General features: G+C 42.3%; 1 protein-coding gene across 1 annotated transcript in view; it reads left to right on the top strand.

Annotated features, from left to right (window-relative positions):
- nrap (nebulin-related anchoring protein) overlaps nucleotides 1-13,586 on the top strand; it is a gene marked incomplete at its 5' end in the record, with an annotated part of 29,226 nt that overhangs the window by 7,952 nt on the left and 7,688 nt on the right. The window contains 19 exons of the mRNA XM_079757477.1: nucleotides 890-994; nucleotides 1,258-1,365; nucleotides 2,085-2,198; nucleotides 2,815-2,913; nucleotides 3,180-3,284; nucleotides 3,896-4,003; nucleotides 4,722-4,829; nucleotides 5,816-6,013; nucleotides 6,472-6,576; nucleotides 6,961-7,059; nucleotides 7,543-7,647; nucleotides 7,980-8,087; nucleotides 8,731-8,888; nucleotides 9,132-9,285; nucleotides 9,801-9,905; nucleotides 10,625-10,723; nucleotides 10,989-11,093; nucleotides 11,359-11,466; nucleotides 13,084-13,197. Of these exons, the coding sequence (XP_079613603.1) occupies nucleotides 890-994; nucleotides 1,258-1,365; nucleotides 2,085-2,198; nucleotides 2,815-2,913; nucleotides 3,180-3,284; nucleotides 3,896-4,003; nucleotides 4,722-4,829; nucleotides 5,816-6,013; nucleotides 6,472-6,576; nucleotides 6,961-7,059; nucleotides 7,543-7,647; nucleotides 7,980-8,087; nucleotides 8,731-8,888; nucleotides 9,132-9,285; nucleotides 9,801-9,905; nucleotides 10,625-10,723; nucleotides 10,989-11,093; nucleotides 11,359-11,466; nucleotides 13,084-13,197 (2,205 nt within the window). The remainder of the gene's footprint in view (nucleotides 1-889; nucleotides 995-1,257; nucleotides 1,366-2,084; nucleotides 2,199-2,814; nucleotides 2,914-3,179; nucleotides 3,285-3,895; nucleotides 4,004-4,721; nucleotides 4,830-5,815; nucleotides 6,014-6,471; nucleotides 6,577-6,960; nucleotides 7,060-7,542; nucleotides 7,648-7,979; nucleotides 8,088-8,730; nucleotides 8,889-9,131; nucleotides 9,286-9,800; nucleotides 9,906-10,624; nucleotides 10,724-10,988; nucleotides 11,094-11,358; nucleotides 11,467-13,083; nucleotides 13,198-13,586) is intronic.

Here is a 13,586-nt window from a genome sequence, read left to right as displayed (position 1 = left end):
GGTTATGAATGTCAAGGCCATGGGAGTATTGTTCCCAGCCAAATGTTGTTTTGCACAGCGTGTGTATGTGTTTTTGTGTGTCTGTGTGTGTGTATTGTGTTTGTGGTTGTGTGTGTGTGCGCACGTATAGGTGTACGTATTTGTGTGTGTGTGTGTGTGTGCGCATAGACGTACGCGTGTGTTTGTGTGTGTTTTTGTGTGTGTGGTTGTGTGTGTGTGCGCACATATAGGAGTACGTATTTTTGTGTGTGTGTGTTTGTGTGTGCGCATAGACGTACGTGTGTGTGTGTGTGCTCGCACGCACCTATAGGTATACGTGTGTGTGTGTCTGTGTGTGCGCATGCATGGGTGTACGTATGTGTGTGAGTGTGTGTGTGCATGTGTTTGCATGCAAGCACACTCATTGTTTGTGTGTTAAGGCATAGTTATACTGACTGTATCAGGCATCAGCCAACTAGGCCAGGCATGTCAGAGATGACATGCCATTCCAGTGTGGTCATACATAGCTCCAGTCATATCTAGCTGGTGAGCCATGTTTTAAATCAAATGACCCATTTTGTCAGCTTACTTTGATTTATGAAACACCCCAGAGTACTGCAAAATAGCATAACTGTCCCAGCCAAGTTCAAAAGTATTGCAACAATATTTATCTTTAAATGTCCAAGAGGCTATATTTAGAGCTTATGAAGATTTGTGTGAGGAAAACAGATGAAACAAAGACCAAACAACGTGAACAGTGGCTCAGTAGAGTTTTTATTAAGATACACTCCATTGGATGCTAATTGTTTCCAGCTCTCCTATCCGAGCAGGGCTGCCAAATATAACTGCATTTCTGTTTTTGTTTGTCTGTTTGTTTTGGTGTCATTGTATTTTGTCTTGTACTCGTCAGAACGAGTACAAGAAGGACCTGGAACACTCCAAAGGTCACAGCATCAACTTCTGTGACACGCCGCAGTTCAAAAACCATGCCAAAGTCGCCAATTTCACCAGCGACGTAAGGCCTGCACCACACATGGCCAACACATGGCCAACACACAAAAAGCAGTGAAAAAGTTATTTCCATCGTTTCATCCGATTATCATTGTCAACTTAGATGGTTGCTTCTGTGGGGGCCAGTACTGATATTAATATCCAATGTAGTTTAGGGGATGGGAATAAAAACATACATATCGATGAGTTCAGTTCGCCTGAATCCGTTCAGGCTTTGTGTGTTGTGATGTTAGTGTTGTATTGAGAAATGCTCCATTGTTCTCACAGAATAAGTACAAGGAGAACTACAGACAGAGCATGAAGGGCCACTATGAAGACTCTGGTGTGGATCAGAAAACTGCCCACGCCATGAAAGTCCGAAGCCTCGCTAGTAACGTAAGCATCACATTCAGAAGCATGTTCCATTTGAGGAATCTCCAATGTTGGGATTGTAGCTTTGGATATTTTAAAGGGTGGCCTAGCTACTGGTTTGTTTGTGTTCTTCAACGGTTTCAGATTGGAATCAACAACAGCTTCATCTTGTGCCTTAGCCCCAGTCCCTTCCACTGTTTCACTATGCAGATTCTACATTAACATTCTGCCTCTAATTGCAAATCTCATGTATCCGAATGTAAAATGTTATCAATAATGAATCAATGTGACATCAGCATTCAAGTCATCTACAGTTGTTAATGATGTGAGAATGACGTGATTGCTGAGAAAACAAACAAACACATTCCTCACTGACCCTTATCGCCACTTCTTGAATCTTCAAGTTTTCGTAACATAGCCAAAGCTCCACAGTAACGACGATGCAAATGTTGTGTGTGATTGGTTAGAGATTTAAGGCGGGTGTTTTTTATTTAGTTTCATTCCAACAATCTGAATTATTATTTCCTGTCCTAACTAAGATAATTGAGTATAAGAAATATGTCCGCAAGGAACTTAAATAGATTGTTGTTCTGCCCACCTATATATATATTATATCTTATTTTGTGTTCAGAGAAACACCCACAAGGGTTGAGTCTTCCTTATTTAACCCTGGGGGAAATCGTTTTATAAAAACCCTACTGTTGTGTACATTCTTCTGCTGATGATGACCTTGTACACAACAGATCTCCTACAAACAAGGCTATGAGAACGAGAAGACGGAGCATGGCGAGTACAGCTACCCAGCGACCCAGACGCCAGGCTACCAGAGCCAGAAAAAACTAGACCCGCTCAAGGATGTAAGCACATCTATATTTACCTTTATAAACCATATCAGGACACATGCAGACCTTTATATTTAAACACACCGCTAAAGTACATCAGTCTATTTATTTAGCTCTAAAGATAGCTTTGTTTCAGCCATTTGAGCCTTATCCCCTTTGAATTGGTTATAAGTGTGCAATATAACACTCCTGTCATCAAGCAAGCCTCCCTTACACCCCTCACTGCATCTTCTGTACCGATGGAAGCCTTTTCATTGGCCATTATTTCCGAGATAAAGGTTGATTCAGCCGATTAGCACATTGAGCACGTTGGCCAGAGATTATCAATCATGTAGTTTCACTTCGACATATAATCTGTGTAACTAGATTTGAAAAAATACACTAATATAGAGTATCAAAGTGAAAGACAAGTCATTAGGGGCATCCATTTTAAACAAACATTTATTGCACAGAATGTATTATAAAGTGAAACTACAATGTTTAAAAACTCATTCCCACTACCCCAACGGTACACACGCAATGTGGTTACTGACCACTTGGCAATGCAAAGAGTTATTCATGGTTATGTTAATATAAGTCATCAGTTATTTTTCTAACATAATGCTAAGCACCTTATTCCATTTTATTTTAGAAAAACTACCGTCAGCACATCGATCAGGTGAAGTACAGCACAGTGACAGACACACCTGAGATCGTCCAAGCCAGAAAGAATGCTCAACTGGTCAGCAATGTAAGTACATGGGAATAAATGTGAGTAATAAGAAAGATTGTTAGAAGATGTACTGGATTGTTACAACATATTGATTACAAATGTGTAAAGTTAAAGGCTGCTATAAAATTGTAATACATCCTTTAATATTCTCACCTTTTTTAATTATGATTTGTCGAGAAAAAATATCTCATCTAGTCACAGTATGCTACTTTCTTATATAAGAGAGTACTGCTTTGCTTTGAATGGGTGTTGTGACTTATTGTCCAGCTCAATGTGTCCCTCAGCTGAACTACAAAGCCAACTATGAGAAGACCAAGCACCAGTACACCCTTCACCAGGACCTGCCCGAGATCAGGAAGGCCAAGGCCAACGCTGCGCTCTGTAGCGATGTGAGATGGCCCACACACACACACATACACACACACACACACACACACACCCACACACACACACACACACCCACACACACACACACACACACACACACACAGACGCACACACACACACACACCCACACACATACACACACAGACGCACACACACACACACACACACACAGACACACACACACACACACACACACACTCACGCACACACACACACACACAGACGCACACACACACACACACACACACACACATATTATGCATACACAAACACACACACGCACACACACAAACACACAGACACCAGTGGCAAGCGGTCCATATAAGCTGTGAATGCAGCACATGCCCAAATCACGTGACTCCCACACACACATACAGTGTTCACAGTTCACACTAATGTCAGTTGTAATCATTAATATTGTCTGGTTTAAGGGGATATATTGCAAACAAAATGTACATAGTAATGAAGGAACAGAAGTCCTTGCATGGATGTCACTTTGTTTCTTCTTCCGGCTCAAATAGAACTCAAACGGTTCGTAAATAAAGTGATTTATGTATGCTATAGCCAGTGATAATGATCATTCTTATCCATAATCACTTCTCCGTTGCTCCAGATCAAATACAAGGAGGAGTGGGAGAAGAGCAAATCCAAAGCGTGTGACATCGGCGTGGACACCCTGACCTTCAAAGCGGCCAAGCAGTCTCGAGACCTGGCCAGCGATGTAAGCCAGCTCAATCCGAGGTCACCGCTCTGTGAAAGAGCAGCTTTTCGATGAGATCTGGGTTCAGAATGCAGATACTTGTTGACAATTCCAGGTTTACAAATTAAAAGTCCTGTTGTGTTTAATGGAGTAACTATTTCAAGTGATGCATGACCAAGTTCCTAAGTAACAACTGTACAGGGCAGAAAAGGGTCAGATTTTATATGGTGCACGTGAAATGTCCACATCTGATTTGAAGCTACCTGTGTACAAACGTATAGGGTCAGGAACGGCCAATCCTGTTTCAAGATGAAGCCCTGCGACTGTTAAGGGATATGGGGCAATAAAATAGCGTTAGGGATAGGGTTGATATCCAGTCAAGGTTTGAAAAGGGAAGCTATTATTTGTCTGATACCATACATTAAGCATATTGTGATATTTATCAATAACTGCCATAATTATCACATTAACAGCTTTATCCATGCAACCCATCTCTTACAGAAGGGTATTTAACGTTACTTAACATGAACAGAGGGTAATTGTAGGCCTGACAAGTTGGCATTACTTTCTCATTATCTGCTCATGCTCCTCCATCATCATGTCCAGCATGTATAAATACACAGCCGGCCTCCGTGGGGTCTGGGGGGTCAGAGGCACGGTGTGTGCCCTATGACAGGAGCTTAACGCGCTGAGGGATGGACTGAGGCTGAGTGTGGCTGCGTTGTGCAATGCGTTTCAGATCAAGTACAAGGAGTCCTTCAGGAAGAACAAGGACACGGCGGTGTGCGCCAACGTCAGCGACTCCAAGACGCTGCACTCTCTCCATGTGGCCAAGATGAACAACGACGTAAGCCACAACAAAGCGAACACGCGCTTCCTTTTGTTTAACCGACAGCGATACATTTTGATTAATTTGACGCTTAATTTCGGTTTATTATTATTTAGTTGGTCAATTTAAATACATATGTGTAATATACACTAAGTTGTTAGGCTCACAAATTTGATTAACAAATAATTATGATCTATTGCAGAATGTTTGCGTTTGATCAACTGTACAGCAAACAATAAGCCAGTCTGAGTTGTCTGGGCAACCTTGTGTTGTGTTAACTACTCCACAATCAGTGGTGGAAAACCCCTGGTTCAAAGGTTCAGGCAGGAGATTCGGAATCTAGTGTGACTTTTGTTTACTGATTACTACTTCTGCCAAGTGCAGGGTGAAACTACGACAATAAACCACTGCTTGATGGCTCCAGTGGAGCTGAGGAGTTAGCCAACACCTGCCCCGCAATTCAATAGAGTTCATTGCAGTTTTATAATTAAAGGAAGGAAAAATAACAAAGTACTACAAAGAAGGTTTAAGAAACAGGGTGAAATAGCAATGGTCAAGTGATACAAGTGATGAGTGAAGTACAGCACAGAAAGAGATGTTATGGTGAGGGAGATAATCTAACCATTTCCCAGAACTGGGCCACAGAATGACCCATCTCCCATCTCCCTCTCTCCCTCCCTCCCTCTCTCTCTCTCTCTCTCTCTCTCTCTCTCTCTCTCTCTCTCTCTCTCTCTCACACTCTCTCTCTCTCTCTCTCTCTCTCTCTCTGTCTCTCTCACTCTCTCTCTCTCTATCTCTCTCGCTCTGTCTCTCTCTCTCTCTCTCTCTCTCTCTATCTCTCTCGCTCCCTCTCTCTCTCTGTCTCTCTTACTCTCTCTCTCTCTCTCTCACTCTCTCTCTCCCTTCCTCCCTCCCTCCCTCTCTCTCTGTCTCTCTCACTCTCTCTCTCTCTCTCTCTCCCTCCCTCCCTCCCCCCCCCCCCCCCTCTCTCTCTCTCTCTCTAGATCGAGTACAGGAAGGGCTCCAAGGAGAACCAGGGCCAGTTCAGCCTGTCTTCAGACATGATGAACATGAGCCACGCCAAGAAGGCCCAGGCGCTGGCCAGCGACCTGGACTACCGCAAGAGGCTCCACGACTACACCGTCAACGCTGACGACATCAAGGTTCAGCAGGCCAAGAAGGCCTACAACCTGCAGAGCGAGGTGCGTTAAAGTTTAGCTGAGCTTTGATCAGCTCACTTGGTTCATGCGTTCATCCGATTTTATTCATTTTCATCCGTTTTGAATTTGCACTGAAAATGTGTTCAGACTTTGTGAAAGTGCCCACTTGAAGTTAGATAGAGATAGATTGAAGAACTCTACAATACTACAATACTATAACAGTATCAGAGTAACTCTACAGTGATAATACAGTATGAGAGTAACTCGATATAGTAATACAGTATAATTACATTATTAAAGAAACTTCACAGTATTACTACAGTATTAGAATAACTAAAGAAAGACAGAAGTAAATAAGTAAAGGAAAAAATAAAGAAAGGGAAGAATGGAAGTGAGTGACGGAAGGGGGAGGGAGAGAGAAAGAAGGATTTAATAAAGACAGAGAAAGAACACAGGGATAAAGAACTCCTTTCTAACCATGCTTGCGCTGTGCCCTGCAGAACCAGTACCGCTCGGACCTGAACTGGATGAAGGGAGTGGGCTGGGAGGCCGAGGGCTGCATGGACATCACCCAGGCCAAGAAGGCTGGAGACCTGCTTAGTGACGTCAGTACCATCGCTCTGTCTGTCAATCTGTTCGTCCGTCCGTCCGTCTTTCCGTCTGTCTGTCTGTCGGTCTGTCTGTCTGTCTGTCTGTCTGTCTGTCTGTCTGTCTGTCTGTCTGTCTGTCTGTCTGTCTGTCTGTCTGTCTGTCTGTCTGTCTGTCTGTCTGGCCGTCCGTCTAGCTGTCCGTCTGCCTGCCTTTAAGCAGTGGCTGTGGTGTTCAACTCCAACCCGAAAGGTTCTCAGTTCAATCCCCAAGGTGCACAGCCTAACCTCTGACCTGCTGAGGGACCCTTGGGCAAGATGCCCTTATCCAGCCCTTAACTGTTATTTATTACGTAGTCAATAACAAACTGAACTTGTTTGTACGCGTTTTTTCATTTGCAGACCAAGTACCGGCAGAAGGTGGACAGCATCCGGTACACTCAGGCTGCGGATGACATCACCATCAAACACGCGCAAAAGAGCCAGGAGCTCCAGAGCAACGTAAGGCCATGATGACCTTTCACCTTTCACTCAGACAGGAGAGAGTGCTGCTGAGTACATCGGCCACATCCGGTCAGCTCTTGTTCCTCTACCAAGACGCAATTTCTGATCTCTTATTTCATGTGAGCTGTGCACATAAATTAACATTAAGTTAATTTAGCCGTCTATAGGACAACAAATAGAAAACAGGTATTCTTATTGACAAACAAATATCCCAAACATGCAACAGAAACATATATCTCTCGCTCTGTCTCGCAAATCAAAGACATGCTCACCAGAGACGAGACCGCCCTGAAACAAGATTAGTCAGACGCAGAGTTAAAAGCTTAAAGTTTGTAACAATTTCCTTTGTTCTTGTTTTGTTGTTTTCCCTCTCATTTAAGCTCTTTATATTACCGTTTTGAACGGAAACACTTTATTAATGACGTTTGCTCGATGTTATCCCCGACCACATCCTTGACTGATCCGTCCCTGCCTCTGTAGCTGGCGTACAAGGCCGACACGGAGCAGACAATGCATCAGTACACCATGACCAATGAAGAGCCGCTCTTCAAACAGGCCAAGGCCAACGCCAACCTTCTGAGTTCGGTAAGGTCTGCCCACAGAGCTTTCATCACGTATTAAAGTATAACTATTGTAAGGGACAGGCTCGCTCTGCACAAAGACTGTATAAGTCCTTTGAATAACCGGAAATTATATTACTACTCATTTTGAAATAAATAACACTTTCATAAATTCATCTATGTCAAAATCAATGTATCTCTTTTACATTTTTACCGATTATTTTATGTTATAGACCCCAACTATATTTCTTACAAACGTATCCTCTGGTATGTCTGAGCTCCTTGTCATTTGGTCGTTTTTTTAAATAACCTGTCAAACCCAATACTAGAATTCTTTCCTTCTTTGCATATTTGTAGAAAGTGTATAAAAGCCGCTGGGAGGAGCAGAGGGAGAAGGGATTTGAACTGCGTCTGGACGCCCTCTCCTTCCTCACCGCCAAGGCCAAGAGAGACCTGGCCAGCGACGTAAGAATCTCTGGAGCACCACAGCAGCACAGCACTCAACCTCCTTTACAGATATTTTGTCCCTGTTTCTAAAATAAGACTGTAATTGGCGAAAACAGAAGTTAAATCTTATGTTTTGCCAGGCTCCTTTAAAATAATTACAAAGTTGGTGTGGGTTGTAACTATGGTGAAAATACCCCCCCCCCCCCCCCCCTTCCTATTACTATTAGCCCAAAACACATATGATTGAGTCTCAAAGTGTTTAAATTCGAGCTGAAACAGGGGACATTTTGTAATATAAAAGAGTGCTACTTCAAATCGCAGTATCACCTCGGCTTCTGCAGAAAAACTCGGGAGCATTGAGGTCATTTTTCTGGGATTTGCATTCTCCATTGGTCCTGCTCTGAAAATGTCAACAGTGGTCCTACTTTTTCATGGAAAAGGAGTTGATGTTGCAGTACTAAGTTTTTTAACAACACACATATGAAGCAGTACTCCTGAATAAGAAACAAGCCGAGTGTGACGGTTTCAGAAATTGCTTTCTTTACAATTTCTGGGCTTCCTATGAAATTTAAAGTGTTGGTCTTCTTGATCGAGAGTAGGTACTGTGATGGGGTTTTTGGTCTTTTCATGTAATATATAAGTACAATCTCTTCCTGTGCAGGTGAAATACAAGGAGAAGTATGAAAAGAATAAGGGCAAGGTGATCGGAATCAAGTCGTCGTCTGATGACTCCCAGATGGCCCACTCGGCCCAGGCCACCAAGCTACAGAGTGACATCCATTACAAGAAGGACTTTGTGGACTCCAAGACCAACTACAGGTAGCATGTTGCTTTCAAAATAAGAGAGCAAAATAAAAGCTTTATTCCAAAGCGAATTACTGTGCATTTTATGAGGTATTTCATTAGTAGAAGATAGGGTTAGGCATCTTGCTCAAATTTAGCAAACATCCAGCAAAATCCAAATAAAAAAAAAATAGAGAATCATCTGGGATGTTCCCTCATCAATCTGATTCTGTGCTGCATACCGTTGAACTTTTTATTTATAGTTAATTATTCCCACAGTGTTTCTTTGGACATGATGAATATTAGTCAGGCCAAGAAGGCCCAGGGCCTTGCGACCGACCTCAACTACAGGACTGTCCTCCATGAATACACAACTCTCCCGACGGACATGAATGTCGCATGGGCTAAAAAGGCTTATGATCAACATAGTGAGGTATGTAATGTTGTTTGAGTTTCACCAAACAAAAGATATGAAGTCCCAAAAAGTATATATTGATAAAATCACTAGAATACAAAATACACTAGACTACTCTCCCGATAGACCTGAACATTGCATGGTCAAAAAGGCTTACAATCAACAGAGTTGTGCAAGTGACACTGCTTATGCTGCACAAAAGAAACCAGTTTGATGGCATGAGCTTAGAAGGCTTAAAGAAAACAGAATGATAGTGTTTGTGTTGCACAGAAATTCAATATTGTACTGTATTCAAACAAAGCAATAGATTACCCTGAAAATGCTTCACCCTGTCAATTCATAATTGTTGTAAAACAATATAATAACAATAATGTTTTAATGAATCATATTGTAGCCCTAAGCTTTCATTGCTATACTTTGCAATTGTATGGTTTGCTGCACCATACCAAGCTGTGCACTTTTGTGCTATTCAATTTTTTGCAATACATTTGGATGCTGTATGTATTCAATGCTATTATGTGCTTGTGGTGCAGAAACAGTACCGGTCGGACCTGAACTGGATGAAGGGGGTGGGCTGGGAGACGGCTGGCTCCCTGGATGTCCAGCAGGCCAAGAAGGCTTGCAACATGGCCAGCGAGGTAATTTCTCATCCTGATTACCCAGCTATCCTAGTTTCAAAGCTGTACTAGGTTTACCTTGTTTTGCAACATAGTTTCACAGATTAAGATCAAGAAAACATGACTCACACAGGAGTCATATATATAAATACACACAACGACAGGTGCTATAGTGTGGATCTAGTAGGATCTGAACCTTCAGATAAATGTCATCTGAGATTTAAATGGTCATATGTGTCCATATGCATTATTATGTACCCCCTTTGACGAGATGCCACTGGTATAAAGGCTTTCTAGGTGAAGAGCTTCGGTCATATGGTATTTCAAGAGCTATCATTTCACCCCTGGTTTTGGGAAGCTAGTTTAGCAACACAGCGCTTCGTGTCAGTGGCTGTAACAAGATACCCAAAGGGGCAAGACGGCTTTTTTTAGCAATCAGACAAGCTATTAGTCCTTAGAGGCTTTCCTGTTAAAGTTTTACTTGGTAGTGATTAACACTGGTTATGTAATAGGTTCAATTATTTGTGCACTGTTACTTTTTTCATTTTTGTCCAACCTAGAATCTGCCTGCCTTATTTAAACAGGCCATATTAAATTAGATAGATTAAAATCCATGGGTTGATTGAGCCTACAGAAGATGGTTCTCTTGAACATTTTGAGAAGAAATTGATGCTGAACACCCCTTCTGCACATCCCAATCAATATAAATGTTAATAACAATATCATGTGATTTTCTTCAGAACAAGTACCGGCAGGATGTGAGTTCCCTGAGGTACACCAGTGTGAAGGACACGCCAGAGATGGTTCAGGCCAAAGCCAGCAACATACTGTCTGTGGACGTGAGTTCAACCAACTTTCTGTTCTCTTGGTTCTCTAATTTTCGGCACACAGTTGTGAAAGAATATGCTCAAAAGCCTTAGAATACCTTTAGTCATAAACCAATCTCATATGTCTGCCGCCCTCTTGTGGTCAAATAATGTGGTGATATTATCCTGCTTTTAAAAATGAGAAAGTTAGTAAATTGTTGTTTGAGTGAGGAAACATGTTGTTTAGGAAGCTAGTGGTTTTGGTTGGTAATGTGTTGGTATGTTTGGCTCCTAACAGAGGCTGTATCGGCAGAAGGCTGAGAGCCTGAAGCACAACTACACACTTAGCGGAGAACTTCCAGAACACATCCAGGCCAAGATCAACGCACAGAACATCAGCGAGGTGAGACCCACATTCACACCTTTACCAATATGACTTGCTTTCAACCTTTTCATACATCAATGAAGTTAGACAGGTAGATGGTGTGGTGGATGGACGAGTAGTATGGTTGGAAAATGTATGGATAGACATCCATCAATTCTTCAACCTTACTACCCATCCATCCGTCTACGTGTCTATCAATCCATCCATCCAACAACTGGCTGGATGGACGGGTGTCCACCCAGCCATGATGGAGCTATCCCTTTGTGTGTTCATTCAAATGCAGAGCAAATACAAGGAGTCGTGGAACAAGGTGCGCGACGGTGGCTACAAGTTGCGCCTGGACGCCATTTCCTTCCAGTCCGCCAAGGCATCTGGAGACATCCTCAGTGACGTGAGTCTCTCCGTACAAACCGCCACCCTTTGGTCACTGTTCATACGAAGCGAATATGAAGTACCCTTAACCAAGGCCTACGCTACTCTAACCATTTCTGATTTCTCAATGGTTAGCTGTTCTCCCAACAAGCACATTAGAAACATATTTTAGAACTCTTTTATCGTTCAACTTTGGCATTTCTATCAGCTTTATGAAACCTATATTGTAGCCAGTGTTGGGAAAGTTCACTTTCTTCGTGAACTAGTTCAAAGTTCAGTTCACAAATCTTAAAATGAACTAGTTCAGTTAAACGTTCATAATTCAAAATTTTGAACTAAGTTCACAGTTCCAAAAAATGAACTAGTTCATAGTTGTTTTTTTCAATATGTTGCTGTGAGCTTTTCGTTTTTTCTGGTATTTTGAACATTGAGCCCCCTTTGTGGTTTGTCTAGGATGATATAGAGTGGTTGAATCAAGTATCGTAGCGAAATACGGTTTCTATCGTGTTTTATTGCACATTTAGCGCATTTTGTAAATCCCATTGATTTCTGTTGGAAGACTCATTACTCGTTGGCCGGAAACGGAAAGGGGGGAGTGTTCACGTTTGGTTGTAGTCTTTTCGCTCGGTTCTAGCCCTACTGATGAGACGGAGAACCGAGCGAAAAGACTACAACCAAACGTGAACAGCCCCCCTTTCCGTTTCCGGCCAACAAGCAATGATTCTATGAGATATTCTAGTCCGCTGAGCTATGAGCCAGAGAGAGCTAACGTTATGGATTGTACATATTTATAATTCGAAATTCGTCTCAGCCTTTATATCACAGATACACTAGGGTCTATAGCATATAACCGCGTTGTCTGATTACAGTTTAATTCATTTTCCACAATTGAACAGCTCTCGTTTCGAAGAATAATCACCGTGCCATTTGTTTCAATGGGAATCGCGCTGGTCTATACTTTCAAAATAAAGTGTACATATTTATAATATGAAATTCGTCCCAGCCTTTATATGACAGATACTATAGGGTCTATAGCATATAACCACCTTTTCTGATTACAGTTTAATGTAACAGTAAGCTGGCAACACCTCAACTGCAAATGAACCGCACAGAGATTACCATGGCAACCGGTCAAACAACACGGCGATCTGCTCGCGCATCCGCCGTGTTGATAGAGAAATAACCCCCCCATTGAACGAAGTTAAACCGAGTGAGCGTGCCGTTCACTGACACCAGAATGAACGAGTTCACAGTAACGTTCATCAGGCAGTAATACAGTACGTTCAGTTCACGTTCGCCCAAAATATGAACGAGAACTTTCATTCAGTGGACGCGTTCAGGCACAACACTGATTGTAAGCCCTCATCACCTATATTGTAGTTTTACTACTAAGTCATTTAATAGAGGCGTGTCTATCCAAAGTGACTCAGAATCCAGAAACATGGCATGCTCAGCGTGTAGGGGCTAGGGCGTCTGCCTGTAGAAGGATGTGTACAGGCAGGCTGCAGATCCCAGTGGTGTCTGAACACCCTAGCCACTACTACACTTTCCTGCCCCATTTTGCATCGCACACCGGTCCACAAAAAAACAAGCACCAGCCGGAATCCTCTTGACCGTCCACGGTTTCTCTCTGCAGCAAAAGTACAAGGAGCAGTTTGAGAAGACCAAGGGGAAGATGATTGGTCTGAAGGGCCTTGAGGATGATCTGAACCTCTCTCACTCAGTCCAGTCCGGCAAGCTGCAGAGCGACGTAAGTCCACTGTCATTTTAACGATGATAATAATAATACATTGGATTTATATAAGCGTTTTGCTAGGTACTCAAAGTTGCTTGTTGATAACGTAAAAAGTGATTCACTTTGGGCTCAACAAATTTTGACTTGTGTAGCTTGCCAAACTCTTTTTTTCCCACGTTTTATTTTAATGATGGCATTTTAACGTAAAATTGAAAAGCATGTGATTAATACCCAATGCTAACGATATACAGCTTTGAATGTTTGCATTAGTAACATTGTATTTGTTGTCAAAGAAATAGATTAAAGTACTCAATATGTTCCAAAAATGAACATTTGGGTACTCAATATCATATGTTAAGCCCTCTTGTAACCTCACTGCTGATAATGCCCCTTCGTGTCCCTCC

The sequence above is a fragment of the Pollachius pollachius genome (genome assembly GCF_949987615.1).
Source record: "Pollachius pollachius genome assembly, chromosome: 19".
NCBI classification, from domain to species: Eukaryota; Metazoa; Chordata; class Actinopteri; order Gadiformes; family Gadidae; genus Pollachius; species Pollachius pollachius.
Note: the sequence above shows the minus strand (reverse complement) of the source record. Positions and strands in the feature narration are given on the sequence as shown.